This window comes from Leuciscus leuciscus (genome assembly GCF_965113295.1).
Source record: "Leuciscus leuciscus genome assembly, chromosome: 21".
In the NCBI taxonomy this organism is placed as follows: Eukaryota; Metazoa; Chordata; class Actinopteri; order Cypriniformes; family Leuciscidae; genus Leuciscus; species Leuciscus leuciscus.
The window spans coordinates 32,629,611-32,646,318 of NC_138745.1; the positions used below are offsets into that span (position 1 = coordinate 32,629,611).

At 36.1% G+C, this 16,708-nt stretch overlaps 1 protein-coding gene across 2 annotated transcripts in view; it reads left to right on the forward strand.

Moving 5' to 3' along the window:
• Window positions 1-4,424: 4,424 nt before the first annotated feature.
• The window catches only part of tcerg1l (transcription elongation regulator 1 like), a 78,662-nt gene continuing 66,378 nt past the window's right edge, over window positions 4,425-16,708 (forward strand). For both annotated transcript variants that reach the window (XR_014201079.1, XM_082151824.1), the window contains exons 1-4: window positions 4,425-5,030; window positions 5,943-6,270; window positions 9,985-10,131; window positions 10,557-10,740. Coding sequence is in view for 1 of the 2 variants with exons in the window: in XM_082151824.1 (XP_082007950.1) it covers window positions 6,007-6,270; window positions 9,985-10,131; window positions 10,557-10,740 (595 nt within the window). In the remaining variant the exon portion in view is untranslated. The remainder of the gene's footprint in view (window positions 5,031-5,942; window positions 6,271-9,984; window positions 10,132-10,556; window positions 10,741-16,708) is intronic.

Sequence of the window (16,708 nt, forward strand, 5' to 3'; positions counted from 1 at the left end):
TAGATCATTTAAATAATTAGTAGCCTAACTACTGACAGCTATTTAAACCTCATGTTCTGTTATCGCGTTTTAATGAGACACCAATGCTATGCTATTTTTTTCTAAAATATAACATTTATTTTCCTTCCAAGTTATTTTAATGTGTTGCTCTTATTGAATCTTTATTTATTTATTTAAGCTTTTATAACTTGAAGCTTTAATCCTCTGTTGTATCACAAAATAGACTTGCACTCAGTTGACTTTCAAATTCTTGACAGAAAACCTAAAAAAAACTGACCCATAATGCACTTTCACAGTCTTATTGTGGACGAATAAATGTAACAATTTTCCTTTCAGCTAATGGCATGAAGCTCTTTTACTTTTAACCCCTTCTCTTCCACATTCTGGTATATAACAGGCCACTTTTTTTTCTCATTGAAAATTCTGTTTAACTCCAATAGCATTTCAGCCAAAACACTTTTTTTTTTTTTTTTTTTGACTAAAGAGAGATGAAAAAAGTGTTGGGAAACCTGTTTGAAAACAGACATTTTTTCCAGTTCTAGTTGGTGATGGTCCAGAAATCTACACTTCAGCTTTTTATTTGACATATTTTGTAATCAGTAGCAAAAGTGGTTCAACTTTATTTTAACCCTTAAATGCATGAATGTTTTGCCAATCATTATTACATATTCAGGTCTTTATCTTCTTCACCAGATCCACCATCAAATGACAGTAACACCAACATTTGATTGTGTTCAGTATTTTTATTTGCAGTAAATCCCTGAACCATTTTAAATTTAGCTGATGATACTTCCTATTCTTTTGTTTTCTGCCTGCGGTAACTTTGAGTGAAACACTTATCGTTGGGTATCAGACATTTCCACCTTGTGGAATAAAGGTGAATTGCACTTATTCAGTCATCAAAGATTAAATTATTGTTGTGCAGAAAACATATCTTTACACTGTAACAAAAATTACAAAAATTAATATGAAAACAGGCATTCTTTTATTTTTATTTTCCCTTGTTATATTGTTTATAATGAATTGATTGAGGAATACTAAGCAGGTTGATGTCTAACTTTAAAATTAATGAGGATGTGGGTATGCGTTTAAAGGGTTAGTGAGTGAATTCACGTAGTAGAACTGCGCAGCGCTTCTGTGTTGTACGTCACACGCATCACACACATGACCAGCGTCGGCCAATAGTGAGCCTACGTGGTGACGTGCAACACAGACGCGCTGTTACACTACATGAATTCACTCGAGGCCCAGAGAGAAGGAAATGAATAGTGGAATAAAGTCGTTATTTTTGCTTTTTTTTGGCGCACAAAAAGTATTCTCGTCGCTTTATAAACTTAAGATTGAGCCACTGTAGTCACTTGGACTATATTAACGATGTCTTTAATACATTTTCTGGGCCAGCAAGTTATAATGTCTTAGAAGCCTATGGAGAAGTGATCCAGCTCTCAGATTTAATTAAAAATATCTAAATTTGTGTTCCGAAGATGAACGAAGGTCCTACGAGGTTGGAACAACATGAGGGTGAGTAATTTTCATTTTTGGGTGAACTAACCCTTTAATGTGTCCATGTTACAGTGTAATTATAAATGTAAGTACTGAGTAATAGTAATTAACTACATACTTTAGGGTTAGGGTAGGATTAGTTGTGCCTAATTTAAAGTTATCTCTATAACGTGTAACAAGGGCACATTCAAATGAAGTGTTACCGCAAAATTGTGTCATTTTGTTAATTTGTGCACTAAACACATCAATATAAATGAGTTCCACTGTGCTTCAAAGAATCTTTAATCATACAACGGTAGTAATTGTGTCCATATATACACCAGCTTGACCCTGTAATTAACCTCACCATGTGCTCTGTCTTAGCTTAATCATGCGTCCAGCTGTGAGGGGCGTTTAACATTCATGTTTTCTCTGAAACAAATAGACCAAAGCCTTTCGATGTCAAGGCAATATGTTTCAATAGTACTGTGGGCCCATGCCAAGCCAGTTCCTCCGGGTAAGACACCATTCACAATGGATCATCTCTTTTTAATACTATTAAAATATAAATTAACGTCCATTGTGCCAAACAGCACTATCAGCCTTTGCTGTTGCTCAGGAAACCAAGGTGATGATTGTGGCACCATGTTTTCTGAATATACTTGTAATGCTGAATATATTCTGACATGCTTTCCTCATGCTCTATGCATCTAAAGTAAGACCGGCCTCAGGCATTAGACACACTGAAATGAAATCAGAAATGGTTGGAAAATTTCATTTCTGCATCCAGATATATTCCCTTCAGAGAAATGGCAACTCCTACGGCAGACCCCAAAACTGGAATATCTGGAATATCACCTGAACAAGCCCAGTCAAATAATCTCTATCGCCACAGCACTGACAGGGCCATATTCTGTGCCAGGAACAGCCGTGGGTATCCAGCCTTTCTCTCCAACCAATCTAGGAGGGTGAATGAAAGGGGCAACAGTCACTAATTATGAGCACAGACCAATTTTTAAAAGTACATGAAACTGTGCGAGAGCCTGGGGTGTGAGACCACACAGCTCAAGATTTTTGTTGGAGAAAATTAAGAAGTCATGGCCTAGGGGTTTGCTCAATTTCAAGTCAAATTGTTCAGTTCTCTCTCACTCCCAGAACTTATGAACCTACCCTAGTTATAAATTGATTTGGAATGCTTACCAACACCATAAATTATAGTTATAAAAGCCAAATGAAGAACTGGGCTTTTGGCAGAGGACACAGATGTTGCATTGAGGGATTTATGAAACGATCAAAAGTTCACACTACAGTATTTGTCTACTACTACATATACACTATGTTGAGATTTTTGAAAATTATTATTTATTTTAAAGAATTTATTAGTTTTATTCAGCACTGATGCATTAAATTGACCAAAGTGACAGTAAAGACATTTATAATGTTACAAAAATAATCATTTAAAATAAACACTGTTCATTTGAATTAAAGATTCCTGAAAAAAGTCACGGTTGTATCACAGTTATCACAAAAATATTAACCCGCATAACAGTTTTCAACATTGATAATAATCAGAAATGTTTCTTGAGCATCAAATCATCATAGAATGATTTCTGAAGGATCATGTGACACTGAATGGAGTGATGATGCTGAAAATTCAGCTTTACCATCACAGGCATAAATTACATTTGAAAATACTGTATATTCAAATAGAAAAGTTATTTTAAATTGTAATTCTATTTCACAATGTTAAACTATTACTGTAGTTTTGGTCAAATAAATGCAGCTTTAGTGAGCAGACTTTTCAAAAACATAAAAAAACTTTAAACTTTTGAAAGAGAGTGTACTTTTAACTGAAACTTTAATGCAGATATTCTGAGTTGAAGAGAAAGAAACCTCTTTAGCAAGTACTGAAGTATCATCTGTGAATCACAGACCATAAGAGAAATTTACAGTGGATATTCATTTATAATACGCATATAATACATATGCTTGCTTACTGTTTTTGCTTACAGGATAATCCAACCTGGGGTTAGGTGCATGGGGTTATGTTTCATGGATTATACTTTGTGGTAATCGAATCTGTAACCTTTCAGTCACCAGCCCTGAGCCATTACTCCATTTCACACTTCCAGGGCTCTTCCGAACTGTATAAGCTCAGGCTGGGGTGTCAAATCCACTTATTATATCATTTGTGTTCACACACAGCATTTTGTGACATTCACAAGAGTTAGAGTTGATCCACTCCTGATGAGACGCCCAGTTGTAAGCAAAAGAAAAGAAAAAGAAAAACTTTGGATAACCTCGATTTCCCTCTATATGGCTGCTGAAACATACCCCCTGGCGATGTAAGAAAAATATGATGACTTGTGCCTCAGAGTCACCACGGAGGATTGATTGATGAGAAAAAAAAAAGAAAAGAAAAGCTCTTTGACTCCAAGGCCCCCCATTGACCAAGGCAATATTGGAAGGCTCCCCATGTAGACTATTTTTCCTCTGGTACTTCTTCTTTAATGATGACAAATGTGCTTTTTTCATCCTTTTTATGAACAGAAACTAAGAGTGACAATAGATTAACATAACCAATATTTCAGACGTTTACATCGTTATTTTAGCTGGTTTTTTTTATTTTCAAATTATTCTGTTTTTTTTTTTTTCAAATTATTCAAATATTAATAATTATACTATATTTAAATAATTTTAGTCATTCATATATATTGATATTTTCCCTTTGAATTATTTTAATGTGTTGCCTGTCCCAATCAAAAACTGTCAGATTATTTATTTAATCTTTTATAACTGATTGAAGCTTTATGGACTTTTCAGATATCTGACTATTATGCATTCTAATCAGGTCTTTAAAAGCCCCTGGGGTCCCCAAACAGAACATGAGGATTAAATTGGTTTTAAACAAGGTAAAGCATGTCACCGTTAATAGATTAAAACAGTTGTCACAATATTCTAATCATCCCAGATCATCTGAGGGCGAGGTGTGCGTGTTTGTGCGTCCTGACGCACTGTGCTGTTCTGCGCACGGCGCCATCAGATCCGCTCAGAACGCAAACGCACCCGGTCTGGACTGTCAGGACTTTCAGCTGAGCAGAAGCACAGTCGCATCTCTTCATCAACGAGGAATTTCTACATAACATACACAAGTTCTACAAGCATGCGTAAGAAATAGAGGATTATATCGTGATGAGGAATGGTTTTGAGATTCTTTAAGAGGCACCACTGCGGGAGGCTGGAGAATCATCGGCTCGACAGTGAACAGATTTCCACGAGATTCCCACGGAGCTCTTGAGAGCGAAATGAACAACCCGCCGCTGTGATCGTGCACATGGAGAGTGCGATCCAAGGCGCGTGAACGCACACACGGCGCTTTGGACACTTTGGACACATTTCTTACTGGATACTTCAGAAACCTTCGTCTGCAGCTACAGTTCCATTTTTCATTTATCTCTTTATAGTTTGCATTATTTATTTATTTTCAGCGAAACACTAACAGACACATAAATTATGTTGAACTAAGCTGTTTTTGAAACACCACATAGGTGAGTTCGCATGCATGTTTGGTTAAAAAAACGCTACAATAACTTTTCCGTTAAAGTTTCACGGAAAAGCTTTCTTGATAAATGTCTTGCATCCACCTGTTTAAGTCAATGCATGCATGTGCTGCAGAATTTTGGGAGGGGAGCCTATTTAATTACCTTTTTAATTATTATTATTTCTTTAAAAATCAGATTCGGATTTTTTTATGAGCGTAACTTATCGAGATAGGCTATATGATTATCTATGGTGAAATATATAACAGAAGTCCTGTGGTGATATTGGAGTTCTGGTTATGCAGTTCAAATAATTTACGCATGTAATTAGCCTATTATTGTTTTTGTAATTTGTGCTAAAATGTGCATCAACTTTCAGGGGACTTTTGGACAGTGCAGTATAGTAAAACATAGGCTAGTTTTGTTCCTTTGGTTTATTGGTTTATTTTAGCGAAAGAGCCGGAATAACTTTTCCATTTAAGTTAAACACAGAAAAGCAGTCTTGATAATGTCTTGCATCCACCTGTGCATGCGGATGCATGTGCTGCAGAATTTGGGAGGGGAGCCTGTTTATTATGTTTCAGTGGGATTTTTTTTTTTTTTAGATTCGGATTCTCTTATTAGCCTACCTGAACTAAATTATATTTTTTATGTTTACAGCAGATTGTCAAATGAAACATAACACATAGGCTACTTAAGGGGATTTTTGCGTTTCGGCCATGCATATAAAAATAAAATAAAATAAGCATGCATAATAATGGAATGTGTGGTGAAATAGAGATATAACTTTGAGAGACCTTTGGACAGTGCTCCCATATGACGAAACATTATCGTTGTCATCTTGCTATTTTTGTTCATCAGAGACGCTGGGGTGCTGATAAATGTGTGATATCTATCTGTTTTTTTGTTTTGTTTTTTCAGTGTCCACTGCACTGACAGCTTCCTTAGTCTCCATCCTTCTTCCGAGTTGTAGGATGCAGCAGGAATGATCCCGGTCCAGCGCGTTAAAGCTCAGCCTCAGCTGTGGCACGTGAGCGCGGAAGCTCCTCCATGGCTCTGGATGGTCCCGAACACCTCCAGACTGTGTAGGGTGGGTTCTGCTCCTCCGGTGCTCATCTCCTCTCGCCCTCCTCCGGTGATTCAGGCAGTCTCGGGATGGCAGATGTCCTGCGATCCGTTTGTGCCTGTGATGCGCGCTCCCGCCGCGGAACCCGCGACCATCAGTCAGTTCAGTCTGCCCAGTGTTCAGGTAACAAGGTTTTACATGCAAATAACAAAGCTCCACTTAATCTACTGAACATTTTACAGAGTTTAAAACGGCTAATTAATGAATGATTAAATGCATTTGTTTATTATCCAGTAGTATTATTATAGACAAGGACCTGATTCAGCTGAGTTGGTTCATCTGAGGGTTCCTTCTTACACATTTTAGGGAGATTTGGAATACCAAAGAGCAATAATAACTATGATATTACAGATAGCAGTAGATGTAGAGCAACCATAGAAAACTCTATGTTTAGTCCCCCAGGTTTTGGGAGACATTTGTTACTTTTCCAAGACCCACTATAGGCATATGCCTTCTATCATATGGAATGTATGGAATGAAACATTTGGGTTTAGTTTGTCAAATCAAGTGGCTTCTCTTAGTGGCATCTTTTTAATATGAAATTTGTGTTGCTCATGCAACATTTTTTTTAGGACAGTTAACTTTAGTTTTATAATGTCAGTAAAGGCTTTATAATTGCCCCAATGATAAGATGATTATGCCATTAAGTCATGTTCTGCTGCAAATGTACTGAAAAGTAATGAAATTCATTCTGGAAATTGTATTTGAATGTAATATTTAGATTGGCTGTTGGACTTATCACCTATCACCCTGTTGATTATTTGTATGAGTGAATAATTTGTGTATAATGTATGAATGTGTTATTGAAATTGCAATAGAGCAAATATTGCATGATCTTTTATAAAAGGCATTAAGACATCACCTTGATCCATTAAGTACTCTGTGTGCCATTTTATTTTCTGCATTGACATATTTCCTATTGAAACAGGAAGCTGGGGCAAAATGTAAAGGGGTCATGCTTAGAATCCTTTAGTTTGGATCACACCAGTGAATCATTATTTACTTCTTGCTTTTGTGATGTTAGGGAGAGGAACATTCTTATTCTAGGGAGAATTATTACAGTACTGTGAAAAAGATGAATCATAAATATTTTTAAATATTACATGATGTTTTGTGAACTTGTAGGAGAAGACTAGCATTTAGATGATCTCAAAAGGAAACAGACTAAAATCTAAAATACTAAAATATATATATATTTTTTTTATTATTTTTTTTTATTTTAATGGTTCTCCTTTTGGCCAAAGGTCAGAGGTCATCACCACAAATTATAGTGTGAATGTGGTGGAATAATATTGCCTATTGAATCTATTTCCTTTTTCTGTGTCAAAACAGATTAGACATTGATCTTACGGTCATTTGCGTATTGAAATCTTCAGCTATATGCTGAGTGACTCTGCAGTAAATGTAAAAAAAAAAATATTGTAAATCAGAGATTTAATTGAGTTTTAAATGATTAGTACAAAAAGAAAAGGCAAATACATTATGCACATGCATAATTATGTGTTATTTTATTATTATTTATTTATTGCATTATTACAAGCGAGTGTCTGTCTTAGTTAATTATATTATAAGACCAATAATGGTCTTGATTAAATCTTGAAACAGATTTGTTGAACGGTTATAGTCAACTCGCAGCTGCTTGAATATGTCTAATAATATGGGCAGGAAGGATTGAGATGTGCAGGATACGATTCGATGTTGATAACGTTTTATCAGCATCCCTTTTTGGTGAACTGTTAAAGCTGGAAATCAAAATTCTGTGCATCATCTCCCTTCAGTTCCTCTGTATTACCACTAGAGGCGCTGTGTTCAGGATGACCCTCACATCCGCAGCTGCATCCCCCTCACGACTCAAACTCGGCTTGACATTTAATCTGTGTGCCGGGCAGAGGCATGGTCACCACTACTTCACATCCCCGGCGTTAAGAACTTTGTGCTTTCTCATTATTAAAGGGCTGTTCAGAGGAGGCGGCAAACATTGCCTCAGTAGCACTGTACTGAAACCAGAGAGAAAGAGAGAGAGAGAGAGAGACAGTGGGAGCCAAGAGTATATTATTTAAACAGAGACTCTGAGTTGCAGACAGCCTTCAGAAGTCTTTGATTGACTGCTACTGCAGAAAGGCATTGACGCATAGCCGAGCATAATAGAATGGGACGTTATCCTGAATGCAGAAGATACAGATGCAGCATAATCTGCAGAGAATTCAACATTAAATGATGTCCACAAACAACCTTCTTTTTGTATTCTTAGAGTTTATTGGATCATGAAATATCTATGAAAGGTGGTTTTGACAAATAATCAGAAACGGGTGTTAAAAAGACCAGTTTAGATTTCATATTGACTTCAAATGATTGTTGTGTGCTTATACTGAGGTTGAAGGCCAGTTCAGCCAAAACAACAGCATTTAAAATTAACACTCACAGCGATGCTACACTCTTAAAGATGGGACATTTCCATTCCACAAAAGGTTCTTTATGGAACCATCGATGCCGATAAAGAACCTTTATGGCATCGCTGTGAGTGTTCATTGTTGGATGCTGTCGTTTTGTTTCCAACCTCAGCACACAACAATCATTTGAAGTCAATATGATATCAAAATGTTACAATTTTTTTAAATGGTTCTTCCTGGAACCAGTAATGCCAACAAAGAACCTTTATTCTTATAACTGAGGATAATCTTGAATACTTCAAGATCAAATCATCACATTTTGACATTCTTTAAAATAAAAGGTCAATTTCTTTCCTCAAAAAAAGTTTCACAACTTTTTGTTCTTTAGAAAACTATACAGAACCCTAGGGTTCTTGACTCAATTTTAAAGAACCCTTTATGCCAAAAAGGTTCTGTATAAGAATAAATGTCTTAAATGATTGCATAATGCTTTCATGTTTGACAAGTTATTTAAATCTTTCTAATTATAAGTCCTTTTGTGAGCTGCTTAATTGAAAATATATATATTAAATTAAAAGTGACTAAAACTAAATCCATAAAATAGTCCCATGATGGGAACCCCGAAAAGGTTCATGAGATGCCTGGCAGAGCCCTTTAAGGTTCTGTATAGAACATTTTCTTCTAAGATCCACTAACAAGAGGTGTAGTGGTTTGCACCATATTTTTTCACATAAGTGTGGATGTGGCCATTTGTAATTTGAATGTGTTTGGCTTCCGGCATAATCCGCTTCCAGTTATTTTTAGCTTACAAAATTAATACATTTTGCTGCTTGATATTGCAAACTATTTCTTACCACATTATTTTAATGTATTGTTGCAATTATAAACACTGGTCTGTAGCGCAAATGATTTTACTGTTTACTGCACTTTGTTGTTCTTCTCGTTATTTCCCTATAGTGGCTAATGAATCGGAAGTCAGAGAATCGGCACATTCAAAGAAAACTTCGGCATTGAAAAATAAAGTGGATAGTTCCTCTGGAGTTATTGATTGAGAAGACATTGATTTGGCCGTGTTTGAGGTCTTCATTTTAAACTGTAGTAATTAAACCTTCACTGGTCCAGAAAAGTCGCTGTCATCAGCTTTATGAGGAAAAACATTGATGTCTTGTGTTGACACTTAGGATTTTTATAATTTATTCTGTTTTAGTTGGTGAAATTGGTGAAGAACAGCAGGTGTCATGCCAAAAAGATTTTTTTTCACAGAATACCATAACTTTTCCATAAATTTCTTGCAACCAAAAGTCCAAAGTCCCTGCAACCAAAATTATTTCTTGACAGCTTTTAGAGAATCCCAGTTAGGTCTTTTATGATTCAGTTATGATCTTTTCAATGAGATGGATCTGAAAGATGTCAGGGGTAATTTGTACTTCTCTTCTGTCTATCCCAGTGGGAGATGCCATCCAGGGCTCATGTGTTGGGTTACCAGCCTTCTGCAAGTGTGGATCTACTTCCAGTGTTTCCTCACGTATACCGGACTGTCCTGCCTCCACACTATGGCAAGGGCTGGGTGGAGAAACGTGTGCCTGACCACAAGGTAAAGGATGCATTCACAGTAATTGATCATATTTGGTTTTGGGGAATGAACATCTGTCCGTCCGTCGATCCATCGATCCATCGATCCATCGATCCATCGATCCATCGATCCATCCGTCCATCCGTCCATCCGTCCATCCGTCAATCTATCCATCCATCCATCCATCCATCCATCCGTCCGTCCGTCCGTCCGTCCGTCCGTCCGTCCGTCCGTCCGTCCGTCCATCCATCCGTCAATCCGTCCATCCGTCCATCCGTCCATCCGTCCATCCGTCCATCCATCCATCCATCCATCCATCCATCCATCCATCTATAAAGCACAAATCCTCATATCCGCTTGTGGGCATAAACAACTGTTCTTTGTGAAACTTTCAGTTTTTTTTGTTATTCTGTAACTGCACAGGATTTCTGATTTCTCATTTGCAGTTTTATCTAAACAACAACACTTTGGCTCTTGAAACCACCTGGATCAGTCCAGAGGAAATGGGAATTTTCCAGCGTCAGGAAAAACCACTGATGAGGACGAATCAAACAGCGTTGAGCATATGTAGGCCAGCTGCAGCCTCCAGGAATATCCACACTCTTCTTTTGACACCTAGGCGTGTGTCAGGTAGGAGGTTGCACCCATTTTCCTACCTTTGTGATTCTGGCTCGCACTTTGGCTAAAATTCATCAGAGGGATTTTTTTTTTAAATAAAGCATTCTGTTTTCTATTTGCTCCCTAGGCTATTTCACTTTCCGCTTCTAGTTTCTTTTTAAACAGTTTTTCCTTTGTAATGTTAATCTTCTTATTTAACTTGATGTAACAATATTGGAGGATTGTCAACTGAGATTTTACGGAGTGAAAACCGAAGAGAGGCTGTCACTCTGTTTTTGTGTTTATGTGTGGGAAGAGAGGCGGGTTGATTTGTGCTTATGAAATGAAACTGAAATTACTTCAAATTTCAGCTCATTTTCAATCATGGTGTGGTTTAATCAACTAGAGCATGCAGTGAAGACTGCTTAAGAGTGTGTAATGAAGACCCATAATGAGTATGCAGTAGAAAACGAATTATGCCATTTGATTCTGGTATCTTGACAAATATATACGACAATTTGTATACTACGCATCTTTGGGTGATTACTGTTTTGCAATATATTTTGAACTCTGAACCTTTTAAAAAGTTAATGCATGTGTTTAAACTGGTGTTTATCAATAAAGGAGTATAGAAGACCTATATTAATCCCTCATTGGCTGTTACAGTTTTTCTGAATTGCTAAAACACATTTCTTGTTGAAACCATCACTCACTTTCTCAAAACCTTAAACACAAAACCACATTTTCAAACCACATTCACAGAACCTCCTTCTCTTCTGGCAAAAATCAAACAATTGCCTCAAAACCATTTTATCTGTGCTCAAAATAAACACAGCGAGTCAAAATTATAAACTCTACAGATCATTCATTAGACACTACATCAAAAAATGGAGAACACAGAATTCAAAGCATGCAAAAAAGTATTGTAACAAAGTAAACAAATTTTGCACTTACGTAAAAAAGTATAGTAATGACAACTTACAGTAGTAGGTGAATAAATTGTATGTATCCACTGCAACTGTTGTATTGTACTGAATATTGAATAGTAGGCCTATCAAATGTCTGTATATTCACCTCTTGCATAATGTGAAAATACAGTGACCCAACTGCAAAAGCCAAAAAGGTTACAGTAAAAAAACTCTAATTGAAAAGCATGTTACAATGAAGTCCACTCAGAAGAGTTGTGCAACTGCAAAATCAAGGTCAGTGAGAGAGATTTTAGATCTTCAGCATCATGTTTTCATGTTGGTCCAGCCGGAGGAGTTTCTCCAAATCACAGATAATGTGAATCTCTGCAGGCAAAGGGAAAAACCTAGCCTGGTTAAAACCAGACCATTCTCAGTAGTAACTGAGTTATGGTCTGGCAAAGCTCCATAGACAAATCATTTCCAAAGGGGCGTCACCAACGGACGTCGCTCAAATGCCTCTCGGCGCAATTGGATAGACCTAAAACTCCAAAAACCAATCAGAGCGATCGTCATCGTGTAAAGCCATAAGCTGCGTCCCAATTCGCCAATGTTACACTACGCCATAAAAGTATGTACTCTTTTTGTGAAGAAAATGTATTTACTTTTGAATGTGTAGCAAAAAAGTAGGCAACTTTTGGACATACTACTTCATCATCTTTATCGGACGGATCTGTCGCGTGCATCCTGTCACGTAAACTGCCCTGTCAATCATCTTGTCACAGTTAAAATCCTCTATTAAATCTAATTTAATTTCCTACCGTTTCGGAGAGAAATGTAGTAGCACATTCATCTTCCAGTGGGTCTTTCATGGAGACTGTCCTCATGTGTTTGCAATTTGAATATAATAATGCTGCATTTAAAAGTTGCTGCGCTTCACCAACGGAGTAGACGTCGCTCAAATGCCTCTGGGCACAATTGGATAGGCTAGACCTAAAACCAATCAGAGCGATCGTCATCGTGTAAAGCCCGCCTCAACGTTTCTGATTGGTGCCGCGATTTCCACGGCATGGAAATAGCCTTGAATGAGCTCTTTGCCAGACTTACTTGCAGAGCAAATCTAAATTTGCCGGAAGTTGTCTGGGTTTTCCCAGATTAGGAAAAACCCTAAAGCAGATCCAGCCTTGACAACATTCTCCACACCTTGCTCTTCCTCGTCCTCTTCCTCCTTGTACACATACTTTTCCTTCTCTTCCTCTTATATTGTTTCCATCCATTGTTGGTATCAACATTCAGTGCAACATTTTGAGTACATTTTGGGACTCTGAACTGACTTGTATTATGTGCAGTTGGTTTGGTCACATCATTAGAAATAAGTGTGAACAATTTAGAGTAGTTGTGTGTAAACGATGACAACTGTGTTTAGCATTTTGAAACATAAGTGCATCACAGTGCAAAATGTGTTTTAGTGAGTGAGAATGTGAGTTTTGAAAAAAGAGTGCATGAGATTTTCAAACAGTCTGTCTTAATACCTGAACTTGTTTAATGTTTTATAGAAAGAGTGATTTATTCGACAAATTGATTTAGACTATTGAGAATTTGGTTCAGAGAATGAGGTTTAGTGTTTTAGCAATTCAGAAAAACTGTATTATGCATTATAAATAAGTATTTTTATGAAACAAATTTTCAGAGTGCACTTTTTTGTATAGCAGAGTTTGGCAAAAAAAATAAAAAAATACACATACACACGATTTAATACATTTATTTTAAAAAGGGCAAGAAAAACAAGATGGAAATAAAGAGCTAAAGTGATGGATTGACAGTGAGCTTACTTGAGGACAGCAACTTGAAGTTCATTTAGGATTTTTAACAATGTTTTTTAAAATTTAAGTTGCTGTGTGTGTGTGTGTGTGTGTGTGTGTGTGTGAGAGAGAGAGAGAGAGAGAGAGAGAGAGAGAGAGAGAGAGAGAGAGAGAGAGAGAGAGACTTTTATTTTTAAGAGCGCAAGATGCATTAAAGACACGTAGAAAACCAAAGTGGTTGTAAAACAAGATTGTTTACTTACAATACGTTTACACCACATACTTTGCTCCTTGCAAAGTTTACATTGGCATACAGTATAGAAGTCTGAAAGCTTCGGGATTAAACATGAGTGATCAGTAGTGTGGGAATAGTATCAGATCTATTTATGTAAACCCTTATGCTCAAAATAATTAATTAGTTAGAGTAGGGCAAACTTAAATTAAACAAATTAGTTCAATCAAATGAACTTTTATGAGTATTTAGAATTTTCTTTTGAGTTCACAAAGCAGAATTGTTTCACTGTTTTGAGTTGAACTTGTTTCTTTTAATTTAGACAAACTTAAGTTTAAATGAAACTGGACTGGGATTTCTATTTCCCATCATGCTTTGCCTTGACTTTCGAAAAGGGAGAGTAAATGCTAAAATTGAGAGTTATATAATGATTTTTGTGCAAAATGAATTTTAACTGGGAGATTTAGTAGTTTAATGTTATGCTAATTTAAAAGAGTTTCTGTTATGTTTTTTTTTATTATTTTTTTTTTGAGGGTTACCATCATGGTGACGAGTAGAGCATGAACCTGGTTTGAATACAGGTATATGTTAAATGTGCTAGCTGTATTTAGAAATTACTATGCTATGCTAATGCTATTAAAGCATTGTGTTACCAAATATCAAGTTAGCAATTATTGAATTTGCTAGTTTAAACAATAGCTAAGGTTACACTACTAATAGTTAAAATGACATGACAATTTTTAAGTTTAATGTATGAATTAACTTCTTTAAAGATGAGAACAAATAAAATGCCTTAGTACAAAATAAAAATCTGCCAGTTCTGCTTACATAAACTTAAAATGTTTTATGTAACTGATTACCAATTTTTTTTTTTTTTTTTTGCCAGCTAATTCTGGTTTACAGTGGGCCAAGTGTGAAATGTGCACACCTAATCCAATCGATCAAAACACATGAAGTGACCCCTTAAAATATTCTCCTAAGTTAAATTTACCCACAGTGAACAAGTTCAATTGAAAACAGACCAGGGACTCAGATAGAGCTGAGCAGTGTATCACATAGCTCTGCATTTAATTCCAAACACTCTTGTCCTCCAGCAGAGACTCAGTGTGTTACACCTGTGCTCTCCCCTGATCATAAGTCTTTAGCTGCAGATGCTTTCAGGTAGGCAGTGATGAATTAGATTGCAGATACACTCATGTGCCGTTCAAAGATTAGTCCTTGAGAGATGAAAAGTTCACTCCTGTTGAGGGTTTTCTGTCTTTCAGGCCGCAAAGTCTATAATGAGTGAAAGTGAATGGAATATCTTAGCAGCACAGAATCTTAACTTGTAAAATTTGACCTTTGCTTCTACGCTTTTACATCTTTAACACTTCAAGTGTGCTTTAGAATAGAGGGAAGGTTTGAAACTTGTTAATAAAGCTAATAGACATTCTGAACATATTGTAAATGTAAAACTCTTCAATATTTTCCCCTGGTATCCTTCAGTTCATCTTGAGAATATAATCTATGTTAATATAATCTATCTATCTATCTATCTATCTATCTATCTATCTATCTATCTATCTATCTATCTATCTATCTATCTATCTATCTATCTATCTATCTATCTATCTATCTATCTATCTATCTATCTATCTATCTATCTATCTATCTATCTATCTATCTATCTACAGGAACATCTGGATGTGCATGAATGATTACAGTACTATGTATGTTGTATGTTCAGTTCCAATATGTACTGCAACATTGTTTCCAGTTGTGCACAGCTCTATCCAAAGGGAGTTTATGTTTATTGTAAATAAGGGTGTATTTTTTCTTTTGCACAATGCTGTGAACAAATTAGAATTGCATAGAGCATATGCAGTAAAAATGTGAAACATACATATTCAGTGTCTTGTACTCAGTTACCTCACTAAATACAGTAATGTGTAACTTTACTGTAATTTTCAAATGGCTGTGCAAATAGTATATAGTGCTGTCTTGAGCATTTTCAGGTAGTGTCACCAAGATCTGACTTTTTTGCACTGGAAAACATTTACAGAGTAAACTGTCATAATGAAAACATGACAAAGCCATTTGACTATCTTGTTCATAAACAATGGTGTAAGGACTTTTCATCTTGATGACACTGACACTTTCATTGATATGAATACTTGCTTTTGAGGAATGAGCTATCCATTTTGAGCAAGTGACACGCTTTTGCAGGTTATCAACTATGTTTTGCAGTTTGTACTAATTGTTTTGAGAACTGCATTAACTGTTGTGCAAATGTAAATAGTGATGTGAGAAATGCACCAAAGCGACTGAGAAAAACTGTATAAAACAGCAGAGAGTTGTATGAAAGCAATTGATGCATGTCCAAAAGCATTTGCAATTTGTTGGAAGGAATGAGAAACTGCTACTATGATGTGCACAAATGACTAAATGTTGTGGAGGTTGAACTAACTGTTGTGCAAATGTAAATAGTGATGTGAGAAATGCACCAAAGCGACTGAGAAAAACTGTAACATGCCTAAGACTATTGCACAGTACTGTATATATATATATATATATATATATATATACTGTATATATATAGAAACATAAACAACACTAATTTTAAAAGCCATTAATTTGAAAAACTCACCCATGAAAGTGTCACTTGAAAAGCTCTGGAAATGTCTTTACTGGCAAACTAATATAATTACTGACAAAAAATATATATATAAATATTGTGCATCAATTTTACATTAGTGCTTTGAGCGTGACTTTAAAGCCTTATATTGCTGTAGGTAGGGAGCTCATTTTAGGGAACAGAACTACTATGTATGTGTTCAGTCCACCCAACTATGTCCATATCCCTTATTTTGTAGATTGTTCTATTTCTAGTTCAAAGGCAAACATAGGCCATGGGAGCATTTATCCTGACAGTACAGTATGTGTTGTGTAGAAGGGGGTGAGTCATTCTTACATTCGCAATACATTCTGAACAACATATTCTAGTAGGTTTCGGCTAGCAATGAGGTTTGAAAAAGTTTCTTTCTATAGCTGATGACAGTTGTTTGAGATATACCACCCTGAAT